Source organism: Bos taurus, chromosome 1 (assembly GCF_002263795.3).
Source record: "Bos taurus isolate L1 Dominette 01449 registration number 42190680 breed Hereford chromosome 1, ARS-UCD2.0, whole genome shotgun sequence".
Lineage (NCBI taxonomy): Eukaryota > Metazoa > Chordata > Mammalia > Artiodactyla > Bovidae > Bos > Bos taurus.
Genome location: NC_037328.1, coordinates 108965653 through 108981424, shown reverse-complemented (window position 1 = coordinate 108981424; position 15772 = coordinate 108965653). Strand labels below are relative to the sequence as shown.

The window sequence follows — 15772 nt, the reverse complement described above, 5'->3', positions numbered from 1 at the left end:
ATACCTAAGACATACATTTGTGGGCATTGATCTTAGAATTTTGAGTATGAAGCAATTTAAAACATGTTTTATGCCTGTTTTCAGACAGCATGGAGCTGAGCTATTTATAAGGCTGGAAATGTAAATATCCTATGAATCTTTCAAATTGTAATTTATATATCACTCTTACTCTTTAATTTAAATATCACACTCTTTAAATATCACTAGTAAAATGGCCCCCCGCATTGAAAGGTAAAACCTATGTTGGTTTATTTTCATATTGTAAGTCAGGCAGACGGGCTTTCCCTGTCTGTCCTGTCAGTTTGTTAGCCCTCATCTTTAAAGAAACACAAAGATAATGTTCTGTTTTTCTTCTAATCTTCTTTCCATCCTTTGTAATTTCTCCAGTGCTATTTTGTTAAACATACTGGCTCTTTGGCTAGCTTCTATGATAACACTTTTATTTGTGTTAGGAGCTGGTTGTATGCCCATATTTAAAGCTACAAACACTGGAAGCTTTACATCAAGTACTGTTTGTGAGCTCACCTCTGACATCTAATACTAATGATGTGCTTTGTAAATCCAAATGAGAGAATATGTTAGAGAAAAAAATCCGAAGGGTCAAACAGTTGATACTTAGAAGACATCATCCTGAAGTCAGAGATAGTGTTTTTGGTTGGGAACTAATGATTATGAAATAATTGTGAGAGTAATTAAGACCTACGCAAACAAACGTGTTTTCATATTGAAAAATTAAAGTTGAATCACCTGGAATGGTATCTTTTATGATTTTTTTGTGCTATGTACACGTAAATAGTAAAATACTATTCTCTGGTACAGGATGTGTTAATATTAATAAGTTAGCTGGGCAAAGAATCTTCTCTTGTTTCGCATGCTCAATTTGTACATTGCATAATTAAAGTCCACAGGAGGTTTTATTCTAAAGCATGTGGAACTATTTGCTCTTCCGTGACACTCTGACAGTGTTTGCTTTTATGTTGGAAAATATATTCTTCCAAAGATGGAAGTGTTGTCCCTGAGGCTATTATTTCCACGCATTCCATGTAGGATTTCTCACATGAGAAAAGACTGGTTAGAGCTGTCAGGGACACATCTTCAGAAGGACTGTCTTTCTCTTAAATAAACTGGAACTTGCATAAGACTATATACTTATAATTTGTGTTGGCCAAAAATTGAACCAAAGATTTTTCATAAAATGTTAATTTTTATTTTTTAGCATATTCAACCAGATTTACTTTTGCAGCTTAGTATGTAGAAGTTGCTTTGATGCAAGTAGCTCTATCTTGTTAAACCAGTTGTTACAATTGCTTTTTAAGTAAATTCAGTTATTCATAAAGGCTAAAATCCCAGCATTTTTAGATACCTTGGCTGAGTGTTCAGTAGCTCCTAATTCAGCTGTGTATTCATTTCAGCTTAGACTAATCATGAGTGTGTGATCCATAAAGTTGCATTTTTTCCTGTCCATCTGGCATGTGAAAAAAATACAAAAATATGAAATGACACATGACTGTGGCTGTTTATTAAAGCACTAATTATAAAGGCAAACAACTGGGAACAACTCAAATGACCATCAATAGGTATTGGTAGGAAAAAAACTATTATGCAACCATATAGTAGGTTACTGTATATCTGTAACAGAATGAGCAAGTCTCTATGCTAAAAGACATAGTGCTAAGTTAGAGAAGTAATATACATAGAAATGTATAGCATGCTAATTGTGTGTAAGAAAGAAGAGAATATGTATGCTCATATTTTCAAAAATAAGCAATGGAAGGGTAAAAATCAAAACCTAATAAAAAATGATTGCCTGTGGATTAGGGGAAGAACGAGGGGAATGGGGTCAGAAAGGAAACCTAGACTTTTCTGAATGATGTTTTAATTTTGACTTTACAAGAATGTTTTATGCAATCAAAAAACAAAATATTAATTATGAAAACAACAGAGCAAAAGATTTAAAAACTTTTTAAAAAGCTGAAACAAATGAACCTAACTGTTATATATCAAGTTGGTAGCATAATCACATGGAGAATTATTTCTCCAAGTGACTTTATAGTGTTTTGACAGTTCATCAGTGGAACAAATCCTAAAATCAAAAAGAACCATCAATTTTAAATTGCATAATTCATCTCAATAGTAGTGTTTATCTTATTATTTTGAAGCTAATACAAAGGCAACTCAGAAAGAACAAGTAAGTCCTTTTGATCATATCTTTAAAGCCTAAGTAATATTCTTAGTGGAGAAGGCACTGGCACCCCACTCCAGTACTCTTGCCTAGGAAATCCCATGGATGGAGGAGCCTCGTAGGCTGCAGTTCATGGGGTCGCTAAGAGTCGGACACGACTGAGCGACTTGCCTTTCACTTTTCACTTTCATGCTTTGGAGAAGGAAATGGCAACCCACTCCAGTGTTCTTGCCTGGAGAATCCCAGGGACGGGGGAGCCTGGTGGGCTGCCGTCTCTGGGGTTGCACAGAGTCAGACATGACTGAAGCAACTTAGCAGCAGCAGCAGCAGCAATATTCTTAGAATAAGAGGAATGATATACAAATATAAAAGACTCAAAAAAGTATTATAATCTTGAATTCAGCTGGTAATATCAGCATAAACTTATATTTGTTTTTTCTCTCCTAAAAATACATATTTCCTATCCCACCCACTGAAAAATATGAGAAGCAATGACAATCCAAAAACAACGGGAACCCCTACTGCTCAGGTTATTGTCTTTAAATAAATGTCATTTCCCACTAAAGAAATCCAAGCCTCTTGGGGAAATGGCTGATCGCAAGTCTAAGACAGGAACTGTACAGGATGAACCTGGGACCTCTTCAGTTCAGTCGCTCAGTCATGTCCAGCTCTTTACGACCCCATGGACTGCAGCACACCAGGCCTCCCTGTCCATCACCAACTCTCAGAATTTACTCAAACTCATGTCCATTGAGTCAGTGATGCCATCCAACCATCTCCTTTTCTGTCGTGCCCTTCTCCTTCAACCTTCAATCTTTCCCAGCATCAGGGTCTTTTCAGATGAGTCAGTTCTTCACATCAGGTGGCCAAAGTATTGGAGTTTGAGCTTCAGCATCAGTCCTTCCAATGAATATTCAGGACTAATTTCCTTTAAGATGGACTGGTTTGATCTCCTTGCAGTCTGAGGGACTCTCAACAGTCTTCTCCAATACCACAGTTCAAAAGCATCAATTCTTCAGCGCTCAGCTTTCTTTATATCCAACTCTTACATCCGTACATGACTACTGGAAAAACCATAGCCTTGACTAGATGGACCTTTGTTGGCAAAGTAATGTCTCTGCTTTTCAATATGCTGTCTAGGTTGGTCATAACTTTTCTTCCAAGGAGCAAGCATCTTTTAATTTCATGGCTGCGGTCGCCATCTGCAGTGATTTTGGAGCCTCAAAAAATAAAGTCTGACACTGTTTCCACTGTTTCCCCATCTATTTGCCATGAAGTGATGGGACCAAATGCCATGATCTTAGTTTTCTGAATATTGAACCTTAAGCCAACTTTTTCACTCTCCTCTTTCACTTTCATCAAAAGACTCTAGTTCTTCTTTGTTTTCTCCCATAAGGGTGGTGTCATCTGCATATCTGAGGTTATTGATATTTCTCCTGGGAATCTTGATTCCAGCTTGTGCTTCCTCTAGCCTAGCATTTCTCATGATGTACTCTACATATAAGTTAAGCAAGCAAGGTGACAATATACAGCCTTGATGTACTCCTTTCCCAATTGGGAGCCAATCTGTTGTTCCATGCCCAGTTCTAACTGTTGCTTCCTGACCTGCATACAGATTTTTCAAGAGGGCAGGTCAGGTGGTCTGGTATTCCCATCTCTTTCAGAATTTTCCACAGTTTATTGTGATCCACACAGTCAAAGGCTTTGACATAGAAAGTAGAAATAGTGCAGAAATAAAGCAGAAATAGATGTTTTTCTGGAACTTTCTTGCTTTTTCCATGATCCAATGGATGTTGGCAATTTGATCTCTGGTTCCTCTGCCTTTTCTAAAACCAGCTTGAACATCTGAAAGTTCACAGTTCACATACTCTTGAAGCCTGCCTTGGAGAATTTTGAGCATTACTTTACTAGCATGTGAGATGAGTGCAATTGTGCAGTAGTTTGAACATTCTTTGCATTGCCTTTCTTTGGAATTGGAATGAAAACTGATCTTTTCAGTCCTGTGGCCACTGTGGAGTTTTCCAAATTTGCTGGCATGTTGAGTGCAACAGTTTCACAGCATCATCTTTTAGGATTTGAAATAGCTTAACTGGAATTCCATCACCTCCAGTAGCTTTGTTTGCAGTGATCCTTCCCAAAGCCCACTTGACTTCACACTCCAGGATTTCTGGCTCTATTTGAGTGATCATACCATCGTGATTATATGGGACCTCTTACCAGTCTTAACAAAAGAGGTCATATCAGAAGAGTGCTCCCACTCTCCCACTCTTCATATCCAAGAGGCTCCCACTTGGCAAAGGTAGAATCAAAATGCGAAGATGATGCCTACGGACTGAAATGCATTAATATATAATTATTCATGAGCTCATAATGGTCACCTTTGGACCAGAATTGATCAATAAAGAGAATTAAACACTCTGCTTTTTCCTGTACAGACTGTATTTCAATCATAAAATAGTCAATGAGGGAAGTTCTTTAGACCAGAGTTAATAAATATGGTACAAATAATAGAATTAGAAAAAAAAATCACCATTTTGCAGTGCCTAATAAAATAATGGATTTAAGCAACAATCATTAATGTCTGCTAAAACCATTAAGTGAAAGTTTAGTGGAGAACTTAATAATACGGTAGGACTGACATCATCTTGAACACACTAATCAAGCTTAACATCATTAAAAGTGGAAGAAGCACATCCTAATCTGATGTATTTGGAATTACACAGCACTACCTGTGATGTATGCTTGACCAGAAGAAACTGAACCTCATACTTAAGCCTGGCTAGATCTAACTGCTGGTTTACAGAAAATATGAAGGATAGAAGAACATGTTAAATGACACCATGATAATAAAATCAGCAAAATCCAGAATGTAGACAATTTTGGAGGCTAAATGATCCATTTTCTCCAATAAATAAATGACAATGAAAGGAAGGGTTGGTGGACTGTTTGTGATTAAACGGAATTTAAGATACTTGTTGACTAAGTGTAATATGTGGACTTTGTTTAGATCCTATTTCAGATGAACCAACTGTAAAAAAAGAAAAAACACTTTTCTTGGGCAATCAGTAAAAATTAAACATGGACTATACAGGACAATATTAAGGAATTGTTCCTAATAATCTTGGACTTAAAGATAGTATTATAGTTATGTTGCTAGTTTTTTTCCTTAAGCCCTTATCTGAGATGCCTACTAAAATATTTAGGGGTAACATGGCAAGAACTGACTCACTGGAAAAGACCCTGCTGTTGGGAAAGATTGAGGGTAAGAGGAGAAGTGGGGTTCAGAGGATGAGATGGTTCGATGGCATCACCAACTCAATGAACATGAGTTTCAGTAAACTCCGGGAAACAGTGAAGGACAGGGAAGCCTGGCATGCTGGAGGAGCCTGGCAGGCTACAGTTCATGGGGTCACAAGAGTTGGACATGATGTAGCAACTAAACCACCAATATATCAATGCCTACTTCAATTTTGGGGAGGAGTGGACCTGAAGTATTTAAAATTAAATCCCACACATAATGCCACTAGAGAAGGAAATGGCAACCCACTCCAGTATTCTTGCCTAGAGAATCCTGTGGACAGAGGAGCCTGGTGGGCTGCTGTCCATAGGGTCGCATAGAGTTGGACATGACTGAAGCGACTTAGCATACATGTATGCATTGGAAAAGGAAACGGCAACCAACTCCAGTATTCTTGCCTGGAGAATCCCAGGGACGGAGGAGCCTGGTGGACTGCTATGGGGTCACACAGAGTCAGACACGACTGAAGCGACTTAGCAGCAGCAGCAGCATAATGCCATGTTCTTGTTGTTCAGTCACTCAGTCATGTCTGACTTTACGACTCCATGGAAGGGAAACCCATTGATAGATTAAATAATAAGAAGAAAATTAATATATAATTAAAATTAACATATAATTAATGTAAATATAATTATATATTGTTATACCAGAGGCTTCCCTGGCAGCTCAGTTAGTAAAGAATCTGCCTGCAGTGCATGAGACCCGGGTTCAGTCCCTGTGTCAGGAAGATCCCTTGGAGAAGGAATGTTCTATTTGTGGATCTCTAGGGGTAAAATGTTTCTGTTATAACTTAACCATAATGTCTTTTTTTTTAATCCAGTTAAATTTTGTAAGTCATAATATTACTTCATAGAAGGAACATTGTTTAGGTATAGTGCTGTTAACAAGCTTACACATCAAAATACATGGACATTATATGCTCTCTTTTAGACCAAACCACCCTGGTAGAACAAGTAAAAAGAGTCAAAGAAATTGAAGCCATTGAAAGTGATTCTTTTGTTCAGCAAACATTCAGATCAAGTAAAGAAATCAAAAAGGTAAGTTTTCATCCAGGCATTATGAATAAGCCTTTACATTCCAACTAAAGAGAAGCTTTATTAATGGATTTTACTTAAATATAAGTTCTTCTAGTAGATGAAGTAGGGCAAGAGAGTGTCAGCGTGTTATTGAGAGAAGAATCGGTGAGAATCAGTTTGTTTAAATTGTTAAAAAAAAAAAAACCTGTAAAAATGTTTCTGATGGTATTTTTATTTTAAATTTCACCAAGAAGACAAAGTAAAATGTCAACATGACAGTTCTATAGCAGTAATGTGCATTTTGTGAACATACACCATTTTCTTTTCAAATGGATACACCTGCTTTTTGAATTGACATTGCTAGAGAAAAGTTAGAAAAGAACTTCAACAATAAAATTATTGCCCAAATAGTAACGTATATCTATCTACACTCTTTGTCTATATATGGGTATCACTTACTCAACTCTAATAAAAGGAGCTTTCGTTGGCATTTTATTTCTGTTGAGTATTTGATTTATTCTTTCAATCATTATCAGGGTTATTTTTTGGAATTTGTGTTCTTTTAGGAAGAAAAGGCTGTATACTGTGAAGTACATGTATTCTTTAATATCACACATATAATGAAGATGTAGTATAGTTACTACTTATTCAAAAATATTCTGCATCTGTAGATATATTAATGACTGTGTGTATGGCATTCTCCTGATGAATGTATTGGATTGGCCAAAAAGTTCATTCAGATTCTTTTGTAAGATGGTACGGGAAAACCCAAATGAACTTTTTGGCCAACCCAATATCATAATTCGTTCATTTTGTTTCCTCTGATAAGTAGATATTTAAACAGTTGTACATTTGGAGGTATTATATATATGTTTGTGAATATCCATTATTATCACCAGAGGATAAATTTTTCAAGATGGAGTTATTTGTTAAAGGTTAATATTGTTTATTTTTGTACCTATTTCCAAAGTCATTCTCCCAAAATACTGTATCAGTTCAAATTCCACCCCGAAGTACAGGGAGAAGTGTGCCTCTCACAGCCTGGTTAACACCTAACTTTTTAAGTCAGACTTTTTCATGTTTACTGACCTAATAGGTAAAAATTGACCTTTTGTTGTTCTGTTAGCATTTTATTTTATTGTTAGTGAGATGGATGGCTTTTCAGTTACCATATATATTTTAAAATGATTCATTCTGGAGACATGAATTGAGCATGTGCAAGATGCCAGGATGTACTAGACAACCTTGGTTAGTCCATGCCCCTGCCCTGTTATTTCGCTGATTTCGTGTGAACATTTTGTAGTTTGCCACCACAATCTCTGAAGAAAAAGGAGCTGTGAAATGCACATTCATAAATATAGCTGCCCATTTTATTTCTTACTTGTACATGTTATGGGGTCATTCACTTCTCCTAGGAGAATTGTAATTTATTTTGAAGTTGACTTCAGTAGTATTTGTTTTCTAGAGTTCACCTTGACTTCCCAGTTCTCACCGGACACACTTAAGATAAACTAGCATTTTCTTTCTGTGGAACTATTTATTCCTCTATGGTTAACACACTGAGTTTTCTTCTAAATAACTTTTTCCCATTTTGTATTAATTATTAATATAATAAATTTATTTGCAGTTCTGTTCCTTTCTTCCAAGATAATAGCAGTTCTTCCAGTAACTAGTAAAATTGACAGTGATTGAGGAAATTGATCCAAACCCTGTTTAATATAGTGGAAAGAGCATGAACTTTGGACTCAAGATCTGACTTTGAACTTAACTTTTACACTTCCTACCATAATTTATGATCTAGAGCAAACCTCAACCTCTTTCTAAGCCTCTGTTTCCAAATTCATAACATTAAGCTAATAATATCTACTTTTTAGAGTAATTGAGAATTAAATATAATGATTATCAAATATCTAACATGTTTCTTAATCCATTAAATGTTTATTTTTAAATTATAGACTAGCATCTAAATTATTTAATATCTAAGTATGTTCTACACACCAAGTATGTATAGTGTATGTATACAAAACTTGAAAAGTTCTACTGTAGGTATTCAATCCGTCTTAAGTATAAACTTTACTTCATTTATGTTTTTCTGATACGCCTCTTAGTTTCCCTGAGTCTCCTTGCTCACAAATCAGAGACCTTGCTGATAAACACAGAAATTCTTCAGAATTTCTTAAAAGACTTCTGAAATGTATAAATGTAATAATATCTATATATTTTAATTTCAGAATTAGTAATTTTTCTACCTTGTTATATTCCCAAGAAAAGTTTTAAAATATTATTTCCTATGGTTATTAATCTTAAGATAACTGATTAAATCCAAGAGAAAAACTGTTCTTCCCAAATTTATAACAAACCCTTTGTGTAGTTAAATGGGCTTCCTATGAAAGCAATATAAAGGAATTTCACCTATCTCTATCATCAGAGGGACCACCATTATTAATTATTTTAATAATCAGCTTTTATTTGCTTTAGTTTTTAGTGCTGAGTTGGAATTTACTCAGTTTCAATATGGCTTTTCTTATACTTCCAATTCAGATGCCACAGTTAAGGATTAAGAGGACAAGGATGGAACCCCTAGGGGGTCTCTTCATTTTGTAAGCAACCTTAAGAAATCTGTGTGAGGGAAACCCACCTTCTGTCTCAACTATCTTTTAAAAAGAATTTCCCCTTAACAATAATTCATAGAAAGATATAAAATTGGAACAGGCTAGCTCTTGGCTGGATAAGAATGACAGAGAAGCAGAAGCAGCCTCAAAATATTAATCCAGCACTGTGAGTTGAGCCACTTAGAAATATGTTTAGTTTAAATATTTTACCAATAATTTTATTTATTTCCTCTAAAATGCAAACCAGATTACAATAAATCTTGCATTTAGCAATTAGGAAGCAGTGGTCAAAAGCATGAGATGAGAGTCAGACGTGGAGCCACATTCTGATTCTGCCATTTGCTGACTATAACCTTCAACTATGTAATGGTTTCATTACACCTTGACTCTCTTCTCTTAAAATGGGGATAATACCTGTAGCAGAGGTTTTTATGAGGATGAACAAGATATTTACATAAAACAGTTAACCACATGCCTGGCATATATAAGTATTCAAGAAATGAAAGCTGTTGCCACGCCTCGTCTTCCTGCTACTAATCCACCTTCTCTCACTGAAGACCAAGTGCTGGATGTGTGTGCGACTTCCTTCAGAGCGATTTTAGACACAAAAATTTCCATTTTAGTTATGCCAGAGATTGTTTTATGTAATTTTTTATGTTCTCTAGACCTAAAATTCTCCTTACTTGAGGCTTGGTGATCTACTGTATTACCAAGCAAAGAGTTTTAAAATTACTTTACACAGTAACTTACTGGTTTCGTGTATAGACATCAGCTTGAAACCTGTTTGTTTCGACACAGCCATTTGGAAATGTTAAAGCACTAAGCAAATGGTATAAAACAATGTTGTATCCCAGCCCCACTTTTTCATATATATTTAAATAACAACTAAAATAATAATTACCATTATAATGGCTACCATTATACTAGACATTTAACTTTTATAATTTAACTAGTATCCTAGTAACATTTATAACTGAGGTTCAGCAAATTTTATAATCCATTGTTAAATCTAATAAATGATTGAAAGCAGCATCAAAACCAAATTTGTCCAACACCAGAACCCACTTTTTTCCTACTGATTAAATGTCTCTCATAATTGTAACTCAATGCATATTCCCTGTTAAGTTATAAAGAAAGCATGCCTTGAAGTGACCCTAACAGGGGAATGTGCTAAAAAGCCTCAGAAGATGGCATTTACCTTGGTAAATGTACAGTAAGGCTAATAAAATATTAGCTATCCAACCCTGGACTTGTATTAGTCGTCACATATCAAAATCATCAGAAGAGCAGTGATGGGCCAGCAAAGCATAAATTCGCACTGGACTGTAATAGAAAACAGTGGGCCAATTTATTAGTTTAGAAAGTGATATCCCTTCCATTTGCTAAAATGTCTGTGTCTGCAATATGAGGTAAAGATTCAGGATGTCCAAGAAGATGAATTATTTATCAGGAGATGACTTAGCAAAGGGAGGTAAATTATCTAGAGGACCATTTCATCCAGGTCATGGGGAGATCTTATGGGCTATCCTTTTCTTGAAAATTAAATTATGACCCAAGTTTCAACATCCTTTTCTCCTGGACAATTCGACACACGTTTGGTATAAAATTTGTATCTCTAAAGAAGGCTTTTGTATAACCTAATGACCCCTTCCATTGGTAGAGTCTTCAGCTGTATAAATTCCACTAAGTTAACTAGGGAGATATTACCAGAAAAGTGGCTATCACCAGTGACATGCTAGATGGTGTGTCTCCTGCAACACAGTGATTTAACTAGTTTTAACTCTCTACCATCCTATTTCTCTAATGTGAGTAGATAGACAATCTGATAGTTCCTGATACATCATCAACTTGAGGAACCAAGATGCAACTTGTTTTCAGACTGCTCTCCCAGATAAACTTATTATCAGTTATTCAGTCCTAACCTTGTATTTGGCTGATATCCACCAGTATTCAAAAAGGATACCTAACTAAGCAGCGTGGTCATTTGTTCTTTTACTTACAAAGTGCAGATTAAAACAAATTGTTCCAAACTGAACCACCAGGTGGCAGTGCTACTTGAAGCCAGATGTTTGATCGTGGGCTGGCCATATTGAGGGTTTTTTTAAAGTCAAATTTTCTCTAAAACAGCTTTCCTCACTTAAAGAAGCAATTAATCATTTTCCTCACGCATTTTTAAATTAGCCATTATTAGATAATAACTTTTATGTTCTGATCCTAACCATTGAGAACTTTGTTTTCTTTTTATACCTTATGTATATATAAGCATACTGTGTAGGTAAAAACAAAATCAGATTACCCGATTTTTATAATAGAATGTTATCTCTGCCACCTGAATATGTGCAGTCCGCATCTTTGGCAACTAGAATAACAACACTTCACACTTTTTCAAGGTTGTTCAATATGGACAGCCAGTTTCCTAGCTGAGCCCTGTCATAGCCTGGCCTGGTTACGCAGAACAGTATGCCCACTTCAGTATTTTTGCTTGGAGAATTCCATGGACAGAGGAGCCTGGCGGGCTACAGCCCGTGGGATCGCACAGTCAGACATGACTGAAATGATTAGGCATGCACGTACGCATACTCTTTTATTCCCTGTATGGCAACATATAATTTTAAAAAATTGTGTCTTGGACCTCACTGGGCTAGGATACTTCCCCACTTCCCTCTCTGCGGAATATGGGGTTTTACTGTTACATGCCTTCAGTTTTATAAAAAGTCAGTGTCATATCCCTTAGGGCTATGAGTCTTCTGTGACCAGTATTTTGGAGATGTAGTAATGTTAGAGGTCTGGGGGAAAATATATTGGCTGCAAAATAAAAGAAAAAAACTTCCAAATCAAATTTACCAAATATTTCTTTAAACAGCTCTGTTGTAACTTGTTGCAATTTGTCTTTATATATATATTTTGGTATTTTTTTGTTAGAGATCTGTCACCCCTTCAGCAAAATGTCATCTTCAGTTCGGACATGGAACATGTCTTCTTATTCTCCCTGGTGTACCCAGTGCTGAGCAATTAGTAGTGCTTAGTAAGTACTGGTTAAAGAGACTAATCTCCAACTCTGAGATAAATCATTCTAATAACTAATTCATGCGTATTTCATTTTCTAGATGTTTTCCCCAGTGACATCTGTTTTACACTTCATTCAGAGAAGTGGATGTTCAGAAGTAGGAAAGTCAACAAAACATGGAAATTGAAAAGCTATAGGTTTAGAACAATGGGTGTAGAAAAAAAAAGGCTAGTCAATCATCTAGAGTTTTTTAATTTTAACTTTTAATTCCAACTTCTCATCTAGTTTATCTCATCATTCATTTCATATTATCCCTGCAGCCTTGCTGTTAATTAGGCACTTCCCTGGCCCCTTAGCTCAGGGAAGGAGATGTTGAAATTAACCTGAGCAGCACTACACTCTTGGTTCTTTCCAAGCAGGCACAATGATTTATTAGTCTTTTGTCCCTGGTACCAAGCACAGTACCTGGCCTATAATATTTTATACAGTGGAATAGGATCAACCACAAACAGGAATGAAATACTGATATACATGTTAAATGAAAGAAGCCAGTCACACACACACAAAAAAACACATATTGTATGATTCCTTTTATATAAAATGTACAGAATAGACAAATCCATAAAGACAGAAAGTAAATAAGTGGTTGCCTAGGGATGTCAGAGTTGGGGAGAAATGGGGAGCAGTGACTGCTAATGGGTATGTGTTTTTTTAGGAGGGTTATACAAATGTTCTAAAGTTGTTTGGAGTGATAGTTTCAGAACTCTGCTGATGTAATAAAAGCGATATGAATTGTGATATGGAATTATATTTCAGTAAGGCAGTTAAAAGACTCTGATGCTGGGAGGGATTGGGGGCAGGAGGAGAAGGGGACAACAGAGGATGAGATGGCTGGATAGCATCACCGACTCGATGGACAGGAGTTTGAGTGAACTCTGGGAGTTGATGATGGACAGGGAGGCCTGGCGTGCTGCAATTCATGGGATCACAAAGAGTCGTGCACAGCTGAGCGACTGAACTGAGCTGAACTGAACTGAAGGCACTTATTTAAGAAATAGTAATAAAAATCTTTAGATTTGCTTTTTATACCTAAAGAGACCAGCTCAATGGAGATTTGTTGCCCACGTGTTTCGATTAATAGAATTTACATCTGTGTAATGTATATACTTTTTCAATAGTATAGACTCATAAGTACAAATTTCTTAAGAAAAATATGTTGATTGAAAGAATAACATTTTCACAATTTCTTTGTATTTGCTTGTTTGAGGAGTAGTCTGTTATTCAGTATCCTAGGGCCATGTTGCGGTTAGTATCATCTCAAAGGAGGCCAGTTGAGCAATTATTATTCAAAATCTAAAGTGTTTTATGTTTCAGGCAGTGGAAGCTAGTGAAGTGAAGCATGCAGCAACCACATCAGGACCCGCATCAGTGGTGGCTGATCCACCGAGTAATGAAAAGGAAATAGACCCAAGCAACATCCCTACTGCTATCAAGTACCAAGATGACAATTCTCTGGCTCATCCAAATGTAAGACCCTTAAGCTTTAAGAATGTCAGTTTAAGTCTAGTTCACTGAAGTTAACTCAGACTGCTGTTCTTTTGGGCTGGTGACAAGAAGACCATTGAAGAAAATGGATTCATATGTTCATATTTGCCAAACATAAGACAGCTCACCCCCAGCCCTTAGAGCTGTTACCAGTATTTGAATCTGGTTTGGGCCACCCTATGTTACCTGATTTCTAGAAGATTCTTTATGTGGTTAAGAAAAATAGACAAAAAAGAAGAGTTTTGTTTCGTTTTTTCATCTGGCACTAAAAGATCTAATTCTGGCTCTGCTTATTGACTTATTGGCTTATTGACTGTGGGCATGTCTTTAATGTCATATTGTGCTGTCTTCTGTGAATTAGGGTCGTACCACTCTGTCTCTCAGAAAGTTTGTAGGAAATAAACTTTACAAAATGAAATGTAAAATTGCTAATGATTTTTATATTAGTCCTTTCAAACTTTCCAAGGGTTATTCCAAATAGATGATCTTCAGTTAAGAAGTCATCAAGAGTTAAGTAGTATCTAAATGTTGTGCTAAAGGATGTATTCTATAAAGATGATTTGTAAGATCAAATCCAAGTTATTTGGCAAACAGTGATATTTTTCTTCTTCTTTTTTTTTTCATTTCAGTTATTTATTGAGAAAGCTGATGCTGAGGAAAAATGGTTCAAGAGATTAATCGCTCTCCGACAAGAAAGGCTAATGGGCAGTCCTGTGGCCTAAAGTAATATTCATGTGGTTGAATTAACAGTAACATTGGAAATTTAGGTTTTTAAATCCTAGTATTAACTTTTTACTCTTAAAAATAATTTAGCTGATTATATAAAAAGGGTAATCTCATTTCATTCTTTTCTCATGTAGGCTCTACTAGTTGATTTGAACTTAAACATTGTGAATATTGAAACTAGTATAAAGTTTAAGAATGCATGAAAATGTCATACTGTTAATAAAGCTAATCCTAGAAGTATTAGTATTAAAATAAATGGTATACAGTAGTGTTTCTGAGTACAGTTTGAAAAATATCAAGTTGCTGTTTTAAGACACAATTTTGATTAGTCGTGAATATAAAAGAATCAAACTATATGCTGTATAAGTGTGAGATTTCATCTTCCATGTATTTTAAAACTGTTTGGAATGTTTTATTTCACCTTACTGCAAAATTTTAAGCACAATAACAAGCACTGTAAACAATCGAAGCAGAATGAGCCGTGGTAATCTTAAAGAAATAATACATTTAGTGAAAAAGCTACTTGAAAATTAAATAAATTGATGGTTTGTTTGCTTTGAGATCAGCTTTTAATAGGTGCTTCTTTGGGACATGTTAGCAGTTCTCAGCTCCTTCTTTTGAAAATTACACATTCACACTAGACCTAACCAGTTGACCAAATATTCATGATGGAGAATCATTTCTGACAAAACTGGTAAGAGCTCTCACTTCAGCCTTACTTAACCAACTGCTGTATACTGCAGAAGAATCCAGCTAATTGTAAGTTTGATAAGGCTATCTGTCATTGTAGAATGCCTTTCTCTGGTGGCTGAATGAAAATCAGCTATGCATTCCAAACTGAACATGCCAGAGATAAACGCTTTTAGGCCTGTCTTACAAACTAGTTTTCAACAGCTGACATGAATATTTCCCTTTTCTATTCTGCTCAATTTTGTATCTGTGAAGCTAAGAACAGAAGCTAAGCATGAAAAGTTCTTGGGCTCAGATTACCAATATATAGGACATTTTGATGCCATCTTTTTATATTTCTGAAACTGTTAAAATTGTAATCCCTGTTAAAAATGAAAACTCTAAATAACTTAAAATCAATTACAAAAGGGTTGGAAACAGACTAATGACAAAATACTTGCTTTCCATGCAAACATATTTCCATTCTCTCAATATACACTAGTGGATATTTTTCCTTAGTTATAAGTAAAGTGCCCAGTATGAGCTCAGGTTTGCGTGATTTTTAACATATACAAAATTTTAGTGACTTTAAAAAGGGACCACAGTTACTGAATAATTTTATATTTCATTATTACATAACATAAATAGTAACAGAACTATCACCCTTTGGGTAAGTATTTTTTAGTAGTCTGAGAAAGAATACGGTTGTCATTTGGG

At 35.6% G+C, this 15772-nt stretch overlaps 1 protein-coding gene across 2 annotated transcripts in view; it reads left to right on the top strand.

Moving 5' to 3' along the window:
* Positions 1-14946, top strand: part of RSRC1 (arginine and serine rich coiled-coil 1) — a 447324-nt gene extending 432378 nt beyond the window's left edge. Inside the window, exons 8-10 of one of the 2 annotated variants that reach the window (XM_059876265.1) lie at positions 6411-6517; positions 13475-13642; positions 14290-14946. In XM_059876265.1, the coding sequence (XP_059732248.1) occupies positions 6411-6517; positions 13475-13642; positions 14290-14382 (368 nt within the window). In that variant the 3' untranslated portion in view covers positions 14383-14946. The remainder of the gene's footprint in view (positions 1-6410; positions 6518-13474; positions 13643-14289) is intronic. The other variant, NM_001075404.1, reaches the window with a different exon arrangement.
* The last annotated feature ends 826 nt before the right edge of the window (positions 14947-15772 follow it).